Raw genomic sequence first — 22,382 nt, 5'->3', positions numbered from 1 at the left:
AGGGAAGGAAGGGAGGGGAGGCGCGGTGAAGCGACCCCGATTTCCGCGAAGGGAAATCCACAGCGTCGAAGTGTAATAAGACCATTGTAGATCATATTACCCAAATTCCAGTCGAATATCACATCCATACAACTATAATATCAGAGTACAAATAGTGTGGAATTACATAAATTATTACATTGCCGCATTGGCGGAATCAAAAGTAGCATTCATTCAGAAACAGCTTGAAGATAAGATCGCCAAACTCGAGCATAGGCACGAACCCCTCAACCATCAAACTCCTCGGAGCTATACTCCTTAGCAGAACCTGTGTGCCAAAGTTTATCAGTACGATTTGTACTGGCCACTCCCAACCCTATGAGCATTGCTTTGTGGAAATTGGATGCAGGTTGGATATAATCAAAGGAACCTATAAGGCTAGGGGTTTCCTATGCATTTAGCATATCAAGTATATAAAAGTGTAGTCAAGTTTTAACACCATTCCCACACACATTCCACCCCATTCCCTTCCTAGAGACGGGTTTCAATCCTAGGATTGATATACCACCATCACCACACCATCACCATAACCATACCATCGCTCGGTCGACTAGGCCAACTCCCTCTCAGGCACTTGTCTCAAGGCCCATAGCCCCTGGCTACTGACCGAACACTCACTCCCAGGGGGGAAGAAGGACTCATCTCACTATCTAGTTTAAGCGAAACCCAGGAAAGGTCCATAGCCAACAAGTCGGCACATGTATCGATCGATCAACCATACACTCTGCAGGAGGTTTCACATAACCACAAGATCTGCCTTCCTCGCTGACCGTAGTCAACTGGGCTGATTCCGGCCGCTTGCTATCCTAGGATAATGCCACTCTACCAGTTCAGCCCTGGTACACCCCAAGTCTAGTCTGGGGTGGCTGAAACTATGAGTCATGAGCCGGGTCTACCAAGTCTCCATGAAGTCTCGGGAGGGTGTGGGGGAAATCCTCCGCGCCCCGTACCTCCTTACACTGTTCGCTATCAACCTAGCAGTAGTGGCAATATCCTACCAAGTAGTCCGACCATCCTGCACCATATAGGGCGAGTGGTACGTAATGCTTCCTAGTGAATCTGAGTACTAGTAAGTCCTTAGGGGTGACCAAGCCAGAATGTCTTCATTAGGGTTTCCATTTACCATGCCACCACAGCACCTCCATCCCGGGCTCCTCCCATCACAGGTTCACACCCAGAACCACCTCATATACCATTTACCCACTATAGGTATCCATTTCCAGGGTGCCTAGGTAGCACCCCATGGCAAGACTTGCCCTAGGCTCGTCGTATACTCCAACTTGGTTGACACAACCCTCACCCTCCACACACCAAGTCACACACGCAGCACTCTCCCCATAGTCTAGATAACACCAGTTTCCACCACGCATGTAGTATAAGTGTAGTAGAAGTATAAGTAATGAAATATATAGCAGTAAGCATGTGTCTAGCCTAATAGTAGGGTATGTAGGGGTAAGGTTGTGTCAAGGTAAAGGCCTTCAAGTAAGCATACTACCATGCAATTCTTATCATAATATGGCTTGTAGCAGTAAAGTAAAGCAATAGCAGTTCTATATTAGCCATGCGTAATAGGTGCTATAAGATTAGGGTGGGATGTAGGCACCTTCAATGTAGTCGTCTCCATACTCCTCACGGTACTCATGATCCTTGTCCGTCAGGTTCTCCTCCGAGTCTATAAACGATCGCATTATAGTCGCGTTAGCGACATCTATAGAATAAGCACAAAGAAGCAATGAAAATTCAAAAGAGCCAAAAGCACTCAAACATGGGTTTATCGCGTAGAGCTCGATTTTAGATGAATTTTGGTCCTAGGTTTCATATTTTTCTGAGGTCGTATGAATTAGTTATGAATTTCCGAAGATTAAATCTATCTCTGAAAATGGAAAAAGGTTGAATTAATCCTAGGGCTGACATGTGTCACGCTGTGACTGGTCCACGTGGTGTGCTGACGTCAGCATGACATCAACATGACATCATCATCTTGGTTCTGGTACTGACAGGTGGGGTCCAGCTGACGTTAGCATGATGTCCTCAGCGTCATCAGTCCGGCAAGTGGGACCAGGGCTTTCGGGTCACTGACAGGTGGGTCCGGCCAAAGTCAATATCAAGTCAACGGCGAGTCAACGGTGAGTCAATAGTCAACGGGTCAGGTCACTGACGTGTGGGGCCAGGGCTGCTGACATCAGCAACTGACATCACTGTGACATCAGCATGACGTCACCTTGGCTGTGTTGCTACTGACATGTGGGTCCCGCGTGATGTCATCATGACGTCAGCTTCTAACGTGTGGGTCTAGAGTGTCTGTGCCACTGACATGTGGGGCCAGGTCAACGGTCAACACGAACTGGGTCTCAAACAGGGCTCTAGGGGGTTCGGGTTGGGCCGGTCTGGGCTGGGCTTGGCCCGCCACGTGGCATGCTGTGGCGCTGCCATGTCGTAGCCGTGGGCCTCTACTGGGCCATGGTCCATGGCTTGCGGGCATGAGCGTGGCTCACGGTGGACCAGGAGGTGCTGGTCCATGGACCGCAGACAGGTCTACGGTGGACCGAGTCCACCCTTCTTCTTTCAGGCACGGTCCATGTACACCGGGTGCAGGCGCGGACGGCCGGTGAGGGGGTCTCCCCTATTTCTCCCGTGGCTGTGCTTCCACCGGCGGCGTGCTTGCTGGTGAGCCTTCATGGCGGCGCTGGTTTCCAATTGGGGAGGGGAAAGGCTTTCCCAGGCCACGGCGATCATGATGCTGGGGTCTAAGTGGTGGCCGGGGCCTTCCAGGGCATTGGCCACGGCGGCTGGCGGCTCGGCAGTGCTCGCCGGTGGCGAGGTCGCGCATGCAGGCTCTTCGGTGGCTTGGCTAGGCAGATAGGGGCTTCTGCGGTTCTGTGGGTGCACGGCGAAGGCGTCCAGGGCTCAAGGCGAGGCTTCAGGTTCCCAGGTGGCCGGTAGGGACTTCCCGGCGGCCACGGCGACATGGTGACGACGGCGAGGCGCGCGGGTGATCTACGGGGCTCCGGTGGGGTGGTCACGGCGTGGTCGTGGATGTGTGCATGGGTGCGTGTGTTCCTAGTGGCCGGAGGTGGCCCTAGCCTATGCGCTCATGGTATGGAGCACCATGGCCGGAGTAGCAGGGTCCAGTGGCGAGCAGGGGAAGAACCGAGGGCTCACCATAGGTGTTGTGGAAGAGGGGATGGCGACGCAGTGGCGAGTTGCGGCCATGTAGCTCTAGAAGCTATGCAGTGCCGTGCAGCATCGTGGCGTCGTCGTTTCTCCAGCGGCTTTGGAGGTGCTCCGTCGGTGGCTCCTTCTTCTTTCTCCCGCTCCCTTCCTTCTTCCACTCTTGGCTCTCTCTCTCGGCTCGGGTGCACAGGGGGTGGCTACAAGGTGGCGGCGGGCATGGGAATGTGCTAGGGCAACCGGGATCAGGGCTCTTATAGCCAAGCTCGGCCATGGAGCTCGGTGTTCGACGGCTGGAGATTAAGGGGGATCGGAGGTGTGTGCATCTCATCCAACGGTCGTGCGTGGTTGCGTGGGTGCGGCGCCAAGGGGACAAGGCCATGCCCCGAGCGTGACCCCCTGGCCCGCCCCTGCCACCGCTGTCGAGGCTCGGTCGGTGAAGGAAATCGGCGTGAGCGGTTGGGGCATGGCGTGGAGAAGATGAACAGGAGAAAGCTGATGGGTGGGGCCCGCGTGGCAGCGGCAGCAGGCGAGTGGAGTGCGCGCGGGCGTGCTGGGCTGGCTCGTGGGCCACACGCACGTGCTGGGAAGACGAGAAGGGGGTTGGTAGGCCAGTTGGGCTGGCTGGCTGGCGCGAGCTGAGCAGGCCGAGCCTGTGAGGCCTTCTTCTTCCCTTTTTCTTTTTCTGGTTTATTTTCCTTCTTCTTTATTTGAATTCAATTTTGATTTTTAAATTTGGATTCCAAATTGGTGCACCATATTCATTGGAGTTTTTGATATGAGGCCCACAACATACTTATATAAATACTAGGAATTTATTTAGCTATTTTGTATAACAAAAATAGGTGTGGTTTTTGTTATACAAAAATAGGATTAGTTTTTCTCTTTAAACCTTTATTCCTTGGCTTGAGTTTTAATTATTTTATGGTTTATTATTTTATTGGAGTTGTTAAGCATATCATAACTCAAATGGAAATCCAAATCACATTTTGAATTAACAATGTATGCAATACTTTATTTGTTAGAATTTAGATAAACACAATTAACTAATGACATGCCATGCTTATGTGTTAACTTGGGTTGGGGTTAGACCTAATGCATTTCTTAGGTTGGGTTACTATACATGATACTCATCATCACATGGGAGTTTTAAGAAAAATTTTGCAGTTGGTATTTTTGGTGTGTGGATTTTTAGGTTGTTACACATGGGGCTAGGCCGCCAGCAGGCCAAGGCCGGTTGCCGATGTGGGAAAAGAAAAACAAAAACTAGGCCGGTTCTAGAGTTGGGCTAGATAGGAGAAAGAAGAAAAATTTTAAAAGAAAATCCTTTCCTATTTTCCGAGCTTTGAAAATTGATCAAATTCAAATGAATTTTGAATTCAACCTCAAACAACCTTGCCCTACACTCAACCAAAAATAGTATGCTTCGGCATGAATGCAACAAACATGTTTTTAAACCTTATAGTTAATTTTAATTAACCAAAATGTATTATTTGGCCTAGGTTAAATGCATAGAAAATCAAATAAATGCTCCAATTTAATTACTAATTTACAAATGAAATTTTAGGGTGTTACAAACCTACCCCCCTTCAGATGAATCTCGTCCTCGAGATTCAAGTGATTCAAAAATATTAGGATAGTCAGATTTTAGATCATCCTCTCTTTCCCAGGTTGCCTCATCCACCGAATGCCTGTTCCACTAAACCTTACACATTCTTATAATCCTGCTCCTTGTGATTCTCTCAGTTGTTTCTAAAATTCTCACTGGATATTCTTTGTATGAGAGATCCTCTTGGATATCTAGTTCATCCAAGGGTAACTATTCCTCACGTACTCTCAAACATTTCTTAAGCTGTGATACATGGAAGACATCATGAACACCTAAGAGCTGTTCCAGTAAGTCTAGCTGGTAAGCAACTTCTCCTCTCCTATTGATGATCTTGAAGGGTCCCACCTACCTAGGTGACAACTTTCCCTTGGTATGAAACCTCTTAACTCCTCTCATAGGTGATACTTTGAGACAAACAAAATCACCAATCTCAAACACCAAATCCCTTCTTCTCATGTCAGCATAGCTTTTCTGTCGAGACTGTGCAACCTTCTAGTTTTGCCTTATTGTTTGTACCTGTTTCTCTGCCTATTCCAAAACTTCTGGTCCAAAGGCTTGACTTTCCCCTGTTTGATTCCAAAACAGTGGTGTCCTGCACTTTCTGCCAAGCAGCGCTTCAAATGGTGCCATCTTAAGACTTTTCTGGTAGCTATTATTATAGGAGAATTCAGCATAGGGCAAACTCTTATCCCAACTTGTTCCGTACTATAGGGCACAAGCTCTCAACATGTCGGTACAAAAAGTGACCAACTAGTGAATATTTGTAGTTTTGCTGTATGTTGTGATCGGAGGTGGCCTAGCACTAAATGACACAGTATTTATACTGGTTCAGGCAACGTGCCCTATGTCTAGTCGGGGTCAGTCAGTGACTTTATTCCTCAGCCCAGGTGCTCGAAGTTTGCAGTGGGGTTACAAATGAGAAGGAGAAGGATGGGGTGTACAAGAGGTCCGGTCAGCTCCGATCAAAAGGGCTGAGAGTGACAGGAACTTCGCTATGAGCTAAGTGTTCAAGCGGGTGCTTGAGGTCCGAACCTAGCGGTTCTGTGGTTATGAGCTAGTGAACTTAGGAACTCTGATTAACTCAAATCAGTCTCCCCTTTTTGGGGGAAGTGCACCCCCTTTTATAGATGAAGGGGATGATTTTACAAGTGAGAGGGAAAGGATGCATATGTTACCGAGCCTTGTTGCCCATGCCTTCCGAGCCTTGTTGCCCACACCGGCGGGTACAAGATAATGTTAGGTGCCTACAACACTGTTGATGTCACTGTAGAATGCCAGATGCATGTGGGAGGTCATGCTGCCTTCTTTAGGGATGGTAGTCGTTGGTACCTGCAAATCTTGTTCGATTCCTAGAGGGCATGTGAGGAGTCTCACCACGTTCACCTGGTACGGTAAATCCCGGTGCCCATAACGCTATCGATGCCCAGAGGTGTAACATCCTGGCCTAGGGCTTAATAGGAATAATAGGATACTCATACCAATAAGTTGCAACTTCTTTTTCGGAAGCCCATCTCTAAAGAACTCTGAGGTTAAGCGTGCTTGGCCTAAAGCAATTTCAGGATGGGTGACCGATCGGGAAGTCCTTCCTAGGTGCGCATGAGTGAGGACAAAGTGCACAGAAAAGACTTGTGTGGGTCTGTGAGGGCAGTCTATGTCCTAGAAAAGCTGCCAGATGTAAGCGGGCCCGACCTTGTGGAGGTAGGACATTACAGTATGGTATCAGAGCCGACTCTCGTGGTTTCATAGGTGCATGTGTTGTAGTTGCACAGGCATGGTGCGCATGGCTAGAGTGGTTCTAGAGTGGTCACATAGCATGGCACATGCGCTGGCACTAGACACACAGATATGGCCAAGAGATGACGTTCCTGGCTTGGGATTGACCGATGAGGATGTCGGTCTCTTAAGGGGGTGAGGATGTAACATCCTGACCTAGGGCTTAACAGGATTAGTAGGATACTCATACCATCAAGTTGCAATTACTTTTCCAGAAGTCCATCTCTAAAGAACTCTGAGGTTAAGCGTGCTCGGCCTAGAGCAATTTTAGGATGGGTGACCGATCAAGAAGTCCTTCCTGGGTGCGCGTGAGTGAGGACAAAATGCGTAGAAAAGAGTTGTGTGGGTCTGTGAGGGCAGTCTATGTCCTAGAAAAGTTGTCAGATGTAAGCAGGCCCTGCCTTATAGAGGTGGGACATTATAAGAGGCACACGGGGGCCATGCCTTATAGAGGTGGGACGTTATAAGAGGCACATGGGGGGGCTTACCGTATGGGCGTTTTTAGCGATGCCTACAATACTATAGAGGGAGATGTCTTTGTGTTAGGGTTGCTGCAGAGTACTGTTCTATACAAGGTATGGTCCTAGTATAGTGGTTTTGACTTGTGAGCCTTGCCTTGCTTTTCTCCGCACGTCTCTTGGTTCCTTCCGAGCGGGCAGCCCCGGTCGGATGGTTCCAGTCGGCTCTGAGTGTACCGATCGGAGAAGAGCAGTGAGCAGGGTTCCTGCGATCCTCAGTCGAAGACGTGGGGTTGGAGCCGGAAGTAGCGCTTTGGGCCAGGCCTTCCGATCAGAGAGGGCGTCCGGAGACAGCTGGAGGCCGAAGCGAGTGCTCCTATCGAAGTGGTGGGCCGAAGGGGTTGATGAGCGGGTGTTGCTCCTTTTGGTCTAGACCTTCTGGCCAGTGACTGGGCCGTCCTTCTGGCCTATTGTATTTAGACTCTTGGGCCGAGCGTTGGCACGGAAGTCGGTCCCCAAGGGACCCCAAGTTTACGAACCCGACAGGAGCCCCTGAGCCCCTGGGCGATTCAGGTAGAATCGTTCAGGGGATTTTTGTATTACCGACGGGTGCGCGCGAGCGCACCCGCGGGTGTAGCCCCCGAGCCCCCGAGCGGTTTGGGTGGAACCGTCTAGGGGGTTTTGTGTCATCAGGGGAGGTTTTCTGTTTTGTCGGCAGGTGCGTGTGAGCACACTCGCGGGTGTAGCCCCTGAGCCCCCAGGCGGTTCAGGCAGAACCGTTTGGGGGTGCTATTTTACTGGGCATGTGTGTGTGTTTTTTTGTCTAAGATGGAATTTTGTCACCTGAGGCGTCATTGTGCAGCCGAGGCATTTTTAGGTGCGAAGATTGGATTGTGTGAATAGTTTTTGTATTAATGAACACATGCTCACCTTGATGACCTGAGTGATGGGGTTCGGAGAGCTTCAGTTGGAAATGTCTGACTGGGACCCATGCTCGTCGTTCGTGACGAAGTCGGCATGGCCTACATGGGGCGCCCCTTCGCTTCCTTACCTGTCTCTTGTGTTGGCCAGTTAATAAAGTTTGATGATATTTCTTTCAGACTCAGGGGCCCCTACCCAGGAGCCGCCTTGACTGTATGAGAAGATCAGGAGCTCCATGTTCTTCTACTGAGCATCTATGGGTGCAACGCCCTTGAGGTACCCGTTGCGCTTGTCGAAGCCGAGGGAGCGGAACCGAGCGGATCCCTTACAGTCGCAGTAGTATTTGCTGTAGTAGAAAATGTAAAAGTTAAGTTTGTGGGTGAGTCCTCATGTGAATAGTTTTTTGTATTTAATGAATACATCAGTACTGCCCTTGTGACAGAACCATGATATCTGTTCTCTGTTTGTAACCTAGCATAATCTTCATTTGTATCCCTTCCCACTCGTACCTACCCGTTTGTCCCATACGGTGCGACCTTGGGAGTCTAGGGCGTGGCCCGTGGGGCTCGGCTGCTCGTATCCATAGGGAAAGGCAGGGTATGTTCGGTTGGGAGTAAGAACAGAGTTACGTAGGATAATCAAAGACATGGAATGTGTTTCCATTCAGGGACAAAGTTGTTTATTATGTGATGGTAAAAAGAAAAGGTGGTTAGACCCAATTTAGGGGAAAAATGACGTAGTTGTTCAATGTTCCAAGTGTTGGTGAAAGCATTGCCGTTGTTGTCCTCCAGTCGGTAGGTGCCCGATTGGATTACTTCGATCACCGTATAGGGCCCTTCCCATGGTGGAGGGAGCTTGTGTTTTTCCTTCGTTGATTGGGTCCTCCGGAGTATGAGATCGTCAACTTCGAGTATCCTTCCCCTAATCTTCCTTTCGTGGTACCTGCGGAGGGTTTGTGAATGTCGTGGCCAAGTTCGCGATCAGGTCGCAAGCTTGAGCCGTTTTGACCACTATGTCATCAACATAGAGGGTGATTGTTGGTTTCGGCCTTTCGACCTGATCAGGCCGATCAGGCGGGTAGATTTGGTCGACAAAGCATTGCTACATGCACCTTTGGTAGGTGGCGCCAGTGTTCTTCAGGCTGAAGGGCATGGTCACCTAGCAGTATGAACCATACGGGGTGATGAACGAGGTTGTGAGTTGATTGGATTCTTTCATCACGATCTGGTGGTAGCCTGAGTAAGCATCTAGAAAGGAGAGGATCTCGCAACCCGAGGTGGAGTCTATTATCTGGTCTATGTGTGGCAAAGGAAAGTGATCCTTGGGGCATGCCTTGTTGATGCTAGTATAATCAACACACATTCTCCACTTCCCGGTCTTCTTTTTGACAAGAACGGGATTGGCGAGCTAGTCAGAGTGGAATACCTCTCTAATTAATCCTGCTGCCAGGAGCTTGGCGGTTTCTTCACCTATGGCGCTGCACATGTCGTTGTCGAAGCGACGTAGATGCTCCTTGGTGGGCTTTGAGCCCGGGATAAGGCACAACACATGCTCAGCGACCTCCTGCGGTATCCTCGACATGTCAGAGGGCTGCCATGCGAAGACATCGCGATTGTCACATAGGAAGTCGATGAGCTCGCATTCCTATTTGGTCGAGAGCTGGGTCCCGATCTGAACCATCTTGGTTGGGTTGGTGGGGTCAATCCCCACCACCTTGGTTTCTTTGAGCAGGTGGAATGCCGTCGATGAAGTTGGTTTGTTGTAGTATGGGACTACCGGGGCCAACGATTCCCCGAGCTGTGGGAGCTCGGACAAATGGACGACCGCCGTGGCGAGCTCATAATGCTCACGGTCGCACACGAAGGCATGCGAAAAGGTGCTACTCACGGTGATGACGTCGTTTGGTCCTGACTTTTTCAACTTTAGGAAGGTGTAGTTGGGGATTGCCATGAATTTTGTGTAGCATGGCCGCCCCCAAGATGGCGTGGTAGGGCCCCGAAAAGTCCACCACCTTGAAGGTGATGACCTCTGAGCGGAAGTTGGCTCGGCTACCGAACATGATGGGCAGATCGATCTATCTGAGCGGGAATGCCTGCGCTCTCGGGATCACCCTATGGAAGGGGGAGCCTGCCAGGCGAAGCTCCGATTGGGGGATGCACATGGCATCGAAGGTGTCAATGTATAGGATGTTGAGGGCGATGCCCCCGTCCATCAGCACCTTGGTGAGGCTCTTCTTGTGGATGATGGGGTCGACCACGAGTGGGTACCATCCTAGTCTCGTGACATGGGAGGGATGGTCCCTCTGATCGAAGGTGATCAGCGATTTCAACCAGCTGAGGAAGGAGGGGATGGCCGTCTCAGCGACGCATGCCTCTCAATAGCGGATCTTATGCTAGCGCTTGGACCAAACAGCGTCGAATCCGCTGAAGATCATGATGCACTCCTTAGGCTCGGGGAAGCCGTCTCCATCCTTGCCTGCCACGCCCCTCTTTTTGGCTGCCACCTCTTTGCCATCTCCCTCCTTTGGCCTGTCGACCTATCGAAGGAAGCGTTTGAGGAGCTCGCATTCCTTGTAGAGGTGCTTGACGGGGTATGCGTGGTTGGTGCATGGATCATCCATGAGTTTGTTGAAGTGGTCAGGTAGTCCCTGTTGGGGCTGCTTGGCTGTGCGATCGGCCATGGCGACCAGCGCAGAGCTGTCCAACCGGCGTTGATCTTTTTTGTTTTTCTTGCCCCTCTGCGTGGAGGGGCCTTCGTCTGGGTCCATGCGCTTGGCTTTGACCTCATCTCGGCCTCCACTAAAGACCGCTCTGACCACCTCCTCGCTAGAGGCATGGTTGGTGGCGACATCGAGTAGGTCATGGATGGTACGGGGTTTCAAGCAGCCAAGCTTGTGGATCAGGGACTCACAGTTCGTCCTAGAGAGGAACGCGCTGATGACGTCTGTGTCGACGGCATCGGGGAGGGAGTTGCATTGTTGGGAGAACCTATAGAAATAATCCTGTAGGGACTCATTGGGCTCCTATTGACAGCTCTTGAGGTCCTAGGAGTTTCCTGGGCGGACGTATGTCCCCTAGAAATTCCTAACGAAGACCCTCTTGAGGTCCGTCCAGTCATGGATGCTGTCATGTAGAAGGAATTCAAGCCATGCCCAAACATGTTCCCCACGCAAATGGGAAGGTATTGAATGATGAAATAGTCATCATCCACTCCTTCGGCCCGATAGTCGAGTCGGAAGTCTTCGAGCCAAATGCCTAGGTTTGTCTCCCTAGTGTATTTGGTGATGTTGGTGGGCGGTCGGAAACACTGTGGGAATGGCGCTCTCTTGATGCGCCGGCTGAAGGCCTATGGCCCTGGGCCCTCAGGGCTGGGGCTCCGGTCGTCAAGCCGGCGACTGCGCCTAGGGCATGTTCCACCGCTCCCCTTAATGGTTCGGCCGAGATTCGTGTCAGCTGCTGCCGTTCGATGGAGATTACTATCGTGCCGGGCCCAATGCTAGTTGTTGATGATGCTACAAGTGTCCTAGTGCGGATTGGGCCACTCGTGTACCGGTGGTTGGAGTGGAGCGGGTGCTAGGTTGGATCATGGTGCGATTCCCACTTCCCGAGTCGCTCCTAATGGTTGTAGCGGTGAGCGGATGGAGTGACCCATGTGGCGCGTCTTCGCTCCCCAGTGGGGAGAGAGGGTGTGGGTTGGAGTTGCAATGTGGAGCTTTTCGCCTATTGGACGGCGGCGGCTTCTACCAAAACCTGAAGGTTCCTATAGACTGTGCGCTCCTAGGGCTCGATAGGCTCAGGAATGATGCACAGAGGCATTGCCGCAACAGCGATTTTATGGCTGGCCCGGGCAAATTGTGGAAGATTGCTCTCGTTGTTCATGATGTCGTGTTGGACCTGATGGGCATGACCCTAGGCGCCACCCTCCGAGCCAGGCGCATGGGGTGCAACATGTCGCACCGACTGCGCTGGCGCAGGCGGTGGCTGGTTCTGCCGTCATTGTCATAATTCCTTAGCATGTGCTTGCACAGACACGAGGGCCCTAGCACGTGGGTCTGGAGGTGTGTTAGTTTACGCAAACTCCAAAACCACCAGCGGCTATCCCAGAGCGTCCGCCATAGTGCACTCCCGAGACGGACGGTGGCGGGGTGCCATGTCACCGATGCTAGAACCGTCGCTCTCGCCATCCGGGAGTTCATGGGAAATGGCAGGAACGTAGCCTGCCATTCCCACGAATTTAGACATGATGGGGGATGGTGCCAGCATCCTTTAGAGCCCCCGAGCGTATGCATCCATGGAGGATGTGAGGTCATAGGGGAACCGATCATACGGTGTTTGTGGCATGGGCGGTACATTCCCTCTAGGTGATCGGTGGTAGATAGCAAATAAAAAGCGAATAACAGTATGCTTATTACTTACAGTGGGGTTTGAGCAGAGAGTTTGCTCGAAATGAAGCGCAGATGCTGTGTCGTCGAAGTTGCGCATCCCGGAGTCAATGGAGGACATCCCTCCGATGAGTGCCGGGTCACAAGCCTTCTCGTGGAGGGGTAGTACGCCGAGTTGGTCGGTGATGAAGTCCAGGCTTCCGAAGAGGAAGGCCTGGGATGGCTCGAAGATGAGTGGAACCCGCATCCCGGCGGGCGAGGGTGTGGGAAACTCCAACAAGCCAAAGCGAATCGTATTGCCCGAGCCCGCCACTGTGGGGGGTGGCGGAAAAATGGACCATCCGATGACCAAAAAGTGTTGAACGTACAACGTCTTCCCCACGGACGGCGCCAACATTTGGTACAAAAAGTAACCAACTAGGGATTATTTGTAGTTTTGTTGTACATTGTGATCGGAGGTGGCCTAGCACTCAATGACACAGGATTTATACTAGTTCAGGCAACGTGCCCTACGTCCAGTCAGGTTCGGTCAGTGACTTTATTCCTAAGCCTAGGTGCTCGAAGTTTGTAGTGGGGTTATAGACAAGAAGGAGAAGGATGGGGTGTACAAGAGGTCCGGTCGGCTCTGGTTGGAAGGGCTGAGAGTGACAGGAACTTCGCTATGAGCTAAGTGTTCAAGCAGGTGCTTGAGGTCTGAACCTGGCTGTTCTGTGGTTGTGAGCTAGTGAACTTAGGAACTTTGATTAACTCGAATCGGTTTCCCCTTGTTGGGGGAAGCACACCCCCTTTTTTAGATGAAGGGGATGGCTTTACAAGTGAGAGGGAAAGGGTGCATATGTTACCAAGCCTTGTTGCCTATGCCTACTGAGCCTTGTTGCCCACGCCGGTGGGTACAAGATAATGTTAGGCGCCTACAACACTATTGATGTCACTATAGAATGTCAGATACATGTGGGAGGTCGTGCTGCCTTCTTTAGGGACAGTAGTTGTCAGTACCTGCAAATCCTGTTCGATGCCTAGAGGGCATGTGAGGAGTCTCACCACGTTCACCTAGTACGGTAAATCCCGGTGCCCATAACGCTATCGATGCCCAGAGGCACATGGGGGCGCTTACCACATGGGAGTTTTTAGCGGCGCCTACAATACTGTAGAGGGAGATATCTTTGTGTTAGGGTAGCTGTAGAGTACTATTCCATGTAGGGTATGGTCCTAGTACAGTGGTTTTGACTTGTGAGCCTTGCCTTGCTTTTATCCACACGTCTCCTGGTTCCTTCCGAGCGGGCGTCCCCGGTTGGACGGTTCTAGTTGGCTCTGAGTGCATTGGTCGGAGAAGAGCGGTGAGCAGGGTTCCTGTGATCCTCAGTTGAAGATGTAGGGTCAAAGCCGGAAGTAGCACTTTGGGCTAGGCCTTCCAATCGGAGAGGGCGTCTAGAGACAGCCGGAGGTCGAAGCGAGTGCTCCGATCGGAGTGGTGGGCCGAAGGTGTTGATGAGCGGGTGCCGCTCCTTTTGGTCCAGACCTTCTGGCCGGCAACTGGGCCATCCTTCTAGCCTATTGTATTTAGACTCTTAGGCCGAGCCTTGGCGCGGAGGACGGTCCCCGAGGGACCCCAGGTTTATGAACCCGACACAACATATCCTCTAAAATCTAATTGGTTCTCTCGGTCTGCCCATCTGTCTGAGGATGATAAGCTGAGCTAAAGTTCAACTTCGTGTCCATGGACTCATGCAACTTCTACCAAAAATGAGATGTGAACTGTGTACCCCTATCTGAAACAATCTTCTTTGGTACTCCATGTAAACATACAATCATTTCCATGTATAGCTCTACCAACTTCGCACTAGAATAAGTTGTCTTGACAGGCATGAAATGTGCTACTTTTGTCAGATGGTCTACAATTACCCAGATAGAGTCATATCCCCTCTATGTACAGGGTAATCCAACTATGAAATCCATTCCAACTTCTTCCCATTTCCACTCATGTATCTTCATAGGTTGAAGTAAACCTGCTGGCCTCTGATGCTCTATCTTTACCCTCTGGCACGTATCACATATGGCCACATGTTCAGCCACATCTCTTTTTAGTCCATACCACTAATATCTCTCTTTCAAATCAAGATACAATTTAGTACTCCTCGGGTGTATGGAATAAGCCGAGTCATGAGCTTCCCTCAAGATAGACTCTCTAATAGACTTCACTTCTAGCACACAAATCCTTTTACCAAACCCATATTGTTCTTTGATCATCCATGTGGAATCCTAGGGCTTTACCAATTACTATACGTTCAGCAATTTCTTTGATCTTCTCATCATTCAACTGTCCCTTACGAATCTCTTGTTCTAAAGTAGGTTCCACCTCTAACTCCGTAGTGTTAGCCACAATACCCAAATTTTGGTGTTCGAACTCCTCACACAACTCTTTAGGTAATTGAGTTGCATAGGCCATGTTTATATAACTCCCCCTACTCAAGGCATCTGCTACAACGTTAGCTTTTTTTGGATGATAGTGTATCTCCAAATCATAATCCTTGATTAATTCTAGCCATCTGTGCTGCCTCAAATTCAGATCTGACTGAGTGAATATATACTTCAAACTCTTATGATCCGTATAAATCTCACACTTATGGCCAATCAGGTAATGCCTCCAAATCTTGAGAGCATGTACCACAACTGCTAATTCCATATCACAAGTCAGGTAATTTAACTCATGTTTTCTCAGCTGTCTAGATGCATAGGCAACAACTCTACCCCTCTTGCATAAGAATGCAGCCTAGACCTTGCCATGAGGCATCACAATAGATAGAGAAGCTTTTGGTAAGATTAGGTAAGATAAGCACAAGGGCAGAAGTCAGTCTCTTCTTCAACTCCTCAAAACTATCCTGACATTGCTTAGACCATACAAATTTGGCATTCTTTTCTAACAAAGCAGTCATGGGTTTTGCTAACTTAGAGAATCCCTTGATGAATCTCCTATAGTACCCAGCCATACCAAGGAAACTCTGAATCTCACTAACATCTTGAGGTGGCTTCCAACTCAACACATCTCTAACCTTCTTGGGATCTGCTACTCCTCCTCCATTAGAGATTATGTGACCAAGGAAAGATACTTCTCTTAGCCCAAACTCACATTTGCTAAACTTAGCATAGAGTTGATGTTCTCTAAGCTTCTGCAATACTAACCTCAAATGTTCCTCATGTTCTTCTTCATTCGTAGAGTAGACTAATATATCATCAATGAACACAACGACAAACTTGTCAAGGTACTCCATGAATACTTTGTTCATCAAATACATGAGGTAAGCAGGTGCATTTGTCAGACCAAAAGGCATGACTGTGAACTGATATAATCCATATTAGGTCACAAAAGCAGTTTTGGGAATGTTAGAACGTCTTATTCTCAACTGATGGTATCCAGATAGGAGGTCGATCTTGGAAAATACACAAGCTCCCTTCAACTAGTCAAATAGGTCATCGATTCTAGGCAGTGGATACTTGTTCTTAATTGTGACCTCATTAAGTGATCTGTAATCTATGCACATTCTTTGTGTACCATCTTTCTTCTCTACAAACAATACTGGTGCACCCTAAGGTGAAGAACTAGGTTGGACATAAACCTTATCTAGCAATTCCCTTATTTATTTCTTAAGTTCGCTAATTCATTCACTCCCATTCTATAGGGTCTCTTAGCTATGGGTGCAGTTATAGGTAAAAGTTCAATTATAAACTCAATATCTCATTCAGGTGGCATACCTGGTAACTCCTTAGGGAAGACATCCAGATACTCATTTACTATCCATATATCCTCTAGGGTTGTGCCCTCCAATTGATTAACCTGACAGATTTCAAGGCTGACTGTGTTGCCACATACTCAACTTTCTCTCCAGAGGGAGTGGTTAGATTCATGGAACTATTCCCACAATTTATAACTGTCTTCCGGGACCTCAACCAATCCATACCCAAGATAACATCAATTCCAGATGAGTCTATGACAACAAGGTTGGCTTGAAATTCTACCCCCTTATGATGAGACTAGCAGCTAAGCATATCCAATTTGCTTTCATTTCCCCTCTAGGTGAATTTACTAACATGGGTTTCTTCATAACACACATGGGAATACCATGCTTCTTTATGAAAGTATATGCTATGAAGGAATGCGAAGCACCAGAATAAACAAGAATTGTAGTTGAGTTTGAGTTGATCGTAAACGTATCGATCACCACATCAGGTGCCTCCTAAGCTATCTCTGCAGTTACATGATTCACCTTTCCACGGACATAGTTCTACTGCATATTAGCCATCTTCTCGGGGCATCTATTGGAGTAATGTCCTGGTTCTCCATAGTTGAAGCATCTGTTGTCATTGACTGCATTTGACGCCTTTGGTGTGCCATTCTTCTGTAGACCATTAGGGACATTATTCCTCATAGGAACATTTTTGGTTTGCTGCTAGCATTAGACTGGTGCCCTATATTGTTGTCACTGCTACTGTGCACACTATGGTTGCCTGGTTGTGGTTGATCAGACCAGACTGACTCTGATAGCGCTGCTGTGGGTAAGCTTGCTGAGGAGCAGTGCGGACATGAGAGTTACTACTCCCTTGCTGTTGCCCCCTAGAATTTCCTCTTCTTGTCCTCCATTTGACGGCGCTTGTTTCTCTATAACCAAGGCCTGTCCACCAGCTGCTCGAAACTAGCAAAGGTATGGGACAACAGTTGGTACTGGAGACCATCATTCAGACCTTCCATAAATAGCTCCTGCCTCTTCTCATCATCTTCCACTTCCGTAGGTGCGTACCATGACAATTGTATGAACTTGTCATGATGCTCTGCAACAGACATGCTCCCCTGCTTGAGAGCCAAGAATTCCTTCTTCTTTAGCTTCATCAACCCTGTAGGCACATGATGAGAGCAGAAGGCACTGCGAACTCTTGCCAAGTGATGGGATTAGCTTCAGTATGGCCAAAGTGGAAAGAGTCCCACCAGTCAAGTGCAGCTCCTTGCAGCTATCCAGAAGCATACAAAACCTTCTCTCTGTCATCACACTGTGCAATATCAAGTTGCCTCTCAATTACACGTAGCCAGTCATCAGCTTGGAGTGGGTCAGTGGAATGCTTGAAGACAGGTGGATGTCCCTTCAGAAACTCTCCTCTTTTGTCTCTGACTTGAGGGGGTGCATTCCCATTCCCATTCCCAATATTCTGCATGCTCTAAGCCATCTGCTGAAGCAATTGAGTTTGCATCATCATCAGTTGCTCCATAGTGATAGGGGTGGCGGTGGCAAGTCCTTGCTTCCGTGGTTGTTCCTCCTGGTGTTCACCATCTATAGATACATCATATAAGTCTCACATGTCCAAAATATATAACCTTTAAGAGATAATGTCCTAATGATAGTAGGTATCACAAGATCAAGATAAGAAATATATATATAGGGTATACAAGAAGATAATTGTTATGAACTTTCCGGCGAGTTGGACAGATAGTAGTGCAGTAAAACGAGCATATCCCGCTCTCTCTTTATCATCTGAATGCGAATTTTAACTTTCTGAAAATCTTATAAAATTCTCTACAACTTTCATTTAGAACACATTTTCAGATTCTAACGTTTCATTAGGCAAAAACAGACGACAAGCAGTACTGCTCCAGAATTCTGACAGCACAGAAACATCAAATAACAACAGCTGTATCTCACAATTCATAATAGGTATTGAGGTGATTCCAGAGCCAAAAGAAAGATGTAGAAGTCTAGTTATCTCCATAAAATTTTCATGACCATTGGACATCTAGAACATGAGATATGAACTGATAAAGGTAGACTGCTCAGAATGATACAGAATGGACAGCAAGATATCAAAGAAACCCAACTATTTATTCATATCATCCTTAAGCCTTAATCTTAACTAAATGACTGTGGACATGCCCACAAGCTATCACAATCAAGACAAAAATCCAAATCAAACATTGTTCATCATGACAACCATCCAACCACTCAAGTATCAATTGTTCAACCATTAAAAGAAAAGAAACTAAACACTCTCTCACACATCTATGCGTGTTTATTACATATTTTTAGGAAATCCTCCTATGGGTCGATGTTGGTGCTGGTGTTGGGGGTCTCCAAATCCTCCTCTGTTCCTCAGGGGCGATTGAGCAGGAATACCTGACGCTTCCACGTCAGGACCTCCTTGATGTTGCTTCAACATAGGATTCTCACAGGCAAGCTGCAAGTATGCCTTCCCCATGACATCTAGCTCATCCAAAGCTTGATCCAAGTCGGTGTTTGTCTAGGCCAAGCTCATCAAGGTAGGCCTAAGCCTATGGTTCGCCTCCCCAAGTGGTGCGGCGATGTTGCAGGTGGATTGGCCGCTACGACGGGGGGGGGGAGATAATGATCCTCCTCCCATGCAATGTCGTCAAAGTGGCGGTCATGATTGACCACCAACACCTATCGAGTAGCATCCCGGATGGAGGATGCATGTGTGAGCCATGCAGTGATGGCACGGTGGATGTAGCATACTCGAGTCCCTTCATGGATGTACAGCTCTGTCTCTTAGAAGCCGGTGTAGTCAGGGTGGGTCCAATGCTCTGTCCGGTACTACATAGTGCATCTGGCGTGGTACCGACATACAAGGGAGAGAAGCTTAGGGTGGTAGTAGGTATCACCCTACAAATCATAGTGGATCTCCATGGTCCACCCTTGAGCCAGCAGTGCATCATGGTCATCATCACCATCATTTCCATTGTCTCCTCCATCTTTGTCACCATTACCACCATCATCTCCACTATCATCTCCACCATCACCACCATCATTACCCCCATCATCAGAATTAGAATTATCAGAATCATCACCATCATCAGGGTCACCAGCTCCATCCTGACCACCCTGTCCATTTTCTTCCATGGGCTCCTCCCTAGATTCTTCTATCTCTATGGGTTCCTCAAACATGGGCACCTCTTCAGTCTCTTCATCCATGGGTTCATCCTCCATCTGCTCCTCCAGAGGTTCCTCCATGGGCACCTCTATAGGCGGTTCCTCCTCCATGCTCCTCAGAGCCTCCACTAGATGTGCAGGAACGTGCTTGCCAAGCATGAACCTCGTCCTCCTTGTTGGCATCACAATGGTACGCTTGCGGGGTGTCAGCTTGGTGCGGGCCATCTATAAGATTGAAAAGGTTGAGTATTAGAATAAGATAATTTTTGCAACAGATAAAGGATAGAATATAAGCAAAATTTTATAGTAAATTAAAGGTAGCAAAATAAAGATAATGTGATCCTAGAAACGTCCATTTATAACTAGGTTGATTGTCCTATAGTCAGTTATAGCTTTGATACCAATTTGTCGCACCCAATTTTGCATAGCAAAATCAAGTACTCATATATGTGCACCCAGGATGTCCAAACACACATATACCATCAAATTGTAATAATATCGAAGTAAAGTACTTTATTACATCGCATATCTCATCATACTGTTATCACATAATCTTGCTCATTGGCAACATTATTACACAAAGCGGAAACTAGACTAAACTGCCATAGGGACTCCAACTGGCGAACAACAATCTAGTAGTCCTAGACATCTTCTGGAAACTCTTCATACACGTTATCTATTACCCATCTGGGGTTTTCATTGAATGTAAAACAAGTGTAAGCTCACCATGCTTAGCAAGTATATCAAAGGGATCTATGAGGCTCAAAGGCTTGACACAGTTTGACTGCGGTTTGCAAGTTTAGCTGTTCAAGTTTTAGCATCCTGAATCACTACTTTAGTAAATAATCCCAACCCAATTGGTAGTAATGAATAATCAAGATTATATCCATTTCCCAACCATCCATAGTAACCACTAATCATGAAGGATCCAGATCGCTCGTATCTGTGAGCACGTCGGTTATAACAGGTTAAATATTTATGCAGAAATTGTACAACTTTACCCACCGAGCCGTGATTCCCAATGCCGGGGTTTGCAAAGCCCACAGAACCTCTACCTAGGAAGTGTGGTAGGGTTTCACTATGTAACCCTTTTCAAATCACACTAACAAGTCATAGCTGCTAAGGTTTAAGCCGTCTAGCCGTATGTGGCCCTTCTCTCGGAGTGGCACTCGTGGTCGTGGCACGGTACACACCCTAGTAGGAAAAGAAACATACCAACTAGTGCCCCCTCTTGCCCTTACGGAAAGCTATAGACGAGCTAGTACAATCTAGTTAACAGGTTAAAGTCAGAGCCATATGACACTCGGGGTTGTACGAAATCTCCTAGTGGCTGCTTCAGGATTAAGTCCTTATGGAGAGGCACTAGAGCACTCAACCCCGTACTCTAGCCCCCTAATTATTGCTAAAAAGCTCCATTTTATCACATTACATAATACCTTTAGTCATGTTTAACAATTATTTTATGTTGAGCGCTACAACATCTATACAAAATGCATCCCAAACCATAGGTAACAAGGATATGTGGTACAATAGTAATCTAGGTAAAGTCCTTAAAGGTAATTCAAATTTAGACACATGCATGTAAATGAATTATAGAGTTCATAGGCACAAGGGACCTTTGCTACACTTGCCTTCCTCAAAGTCCTCCTCTTGGTACTACTGATCCCCCTACTGATCCTCAGTCACCTCGAACCGATCAACCTCTAAATGTGTTCCAATTCACCAATCAAGCATCCAATCCAATCATTACATGCATACAAATAGACTTCTATTAGAATAGTACACCAAAAAGTAAAAACATGGATTGAAAAGCTTATAAAACTAATCTACGTACTGCTACGAACACATGAGCGAAAGAATCACTCAAATCGGACTTAAAATTCAAAAGTTATCAATAAAACAAGTTTCAATGGCATTTCTGTAAATAAACCGAACTCATTTTTGAATTTAAACTAATAAAATCTGAATTTAAACAAATTATGGATGGTACGCACTATTTCCTAAAACTATAGGGTCTAAAACGAATAAAAATAGGACCAAAAAGTAATTCATTTGAAATGTATTGGACCGCGGGTTGATTCACTGAAAACCGAGGAGCTAAACAGCAAAAGTGCGCGGCAGGTCACAGTTGACCACATCGCCAGCTGACTGGTCAGCCACATGGCTCACTCTTGTTGGCACGGTGCACCATGTGTGTGTGGGCGCGCGCTGACGCGGCGCTGTGGACCGTGTCCACGGGTCCACGGTGGACCGGTTAAGACCCCGAAGGGGTATGCTCTAATCAGAGCCGTTCACATGAATCCAACGGCGAGGAATGAACGGGATAACCCCCGCCGCCTGCACTGTGTCTTCGGCGAGCCCACCATGGCCAGTGATGAGCCGAGCACCACGGCGAACTCCGGTACGGCGTTTCAGACCACCCCAGATCAAACCGAACACACAAAAATGAAGTATAGGCTCTCGCGAACTCGCTCGGTTATTGAAATAGGGACGTGGAACATGTTAAGGCGATGGCCCCCATGGTGGCGCCATGGCCAGCGTGACTGGAGCTCACCGATACGGCGCTCTAGGGCATCAACTACCGAAAAGAGGGCACAGGAAGTACGAGCAGCTCACCGCAAGTCCGGAGAAGACGTTCACGGCGTTCGAGAGGGCTCCGAAGGGGTTCGGCGACGTACGACGGCGGCTGGAGAGAGAAAAAGGCATGGGTGAGGATGAATTCGAGTGATTTAATACCAAAACATAGAGATGAAGGCACCTATGGTTCTAGTGGAGTACGGTGGAGCTCACGGGCACATCGACGACGTTGATTGGGTACTGGAACGGCGGATTGCGGGGCGGTGATGAGAGCTCGAACGGTGAACGGGAAAAGGAGAGAGGGTGGGGCTCAGCTTGGGGTTTTGTAGGTGAGTGGGGCACTGCAATAGAAGGAAGGGAGCATGATGAGGGCAGATTTGGATGCCTTCCATTCCTGGCCCGGTGGCCCGGTGGGTGCGGTTGCCTCCAATGGCAAGCACGCCATCACCAGCGAGGCAGGGAAGGAAAGGAGGGAGGCGCGTTTGATGGGCAGGTCCTGGTTGCTAGAGAAATAGAGCGGGCATGCG

The 22,382-nt window shown here is 48.4% G+C and overlaps 1 protein-coding gene across 1 annotated transcript; it reads right to left on the bottom strand.

Moving 5' to 3' along the window:
• Nucleotides 1–16,632: 16,632 nt before the first annotated feature.
• On the bottom strand, nucleotides 16,633–17,554 carry LOC136480036 (uncharacterized). The gene is made up of 4 exons (XM_066477709.1): nucleotides 17,392–17,554; nucleotides 17,090–17,239; nucleotides 16,885–17,030; nucleotides 16,633–16,746 (listed from the first exon to the last, which is right to left on the bottom strand). Exons 1-4 carry the CDS (start codon nucleotides 17,552–17,554, stop codon nucleotides 16,633–16,635), a joined length of 573 nt encoding a protein of 190 aa, XP_066333806.1.
• Nucleotides 17,555–22,382: the final 4,828 nt, after the last annotated feature.

This window comes from Miscanthus floridulus, chromosome 9, assembly GCF_019320115.1.
Source record: "Miscanthus floridulus cultivar M001 chromosome 9, ASM1932011v1, whole genome shotgun sequence".
Taxonomy (NCBI): Eukaryota; Viridiplantae; Streptophyta; class Magnoliopsida; order Poales; family Poaceae; genus Miscanthus; species Miscanthus floridulus.
The sequence above is the reverse complement of the archived record's forward strand: the minus strand, read 5'-3'. Positions and strand labels throughout refer to the sequence as shown.

What these genes read in the sequence shown, in the direction of transcription:
- LOC136480036 (XM_066477709.1), bottom strand. Translation starts at nt 17,554, where the DNA reads ATGCAGAATATTGGGAATGGGAATGGGAATGCACCCCCTCAAGTCAGA. An exon ending in GCAGGAGCTATTTATGGAAG is followed by an intron (nt 17,031 to 17,089) that starts GTCTGAATGATG and finishes AGTTTCGAGCAG; the next exon opens with CTGGTGGACAGGCCTTGGTT. An exon ending in CCCACAGCAGCGCTATCAGA is followed by an intron (nt 16,747 to 16,884) that starts GTCAGTCTGGTC and finishes AATGGTCTACAG; the next exon opens with AAGAATGGCACACCAAAGGC.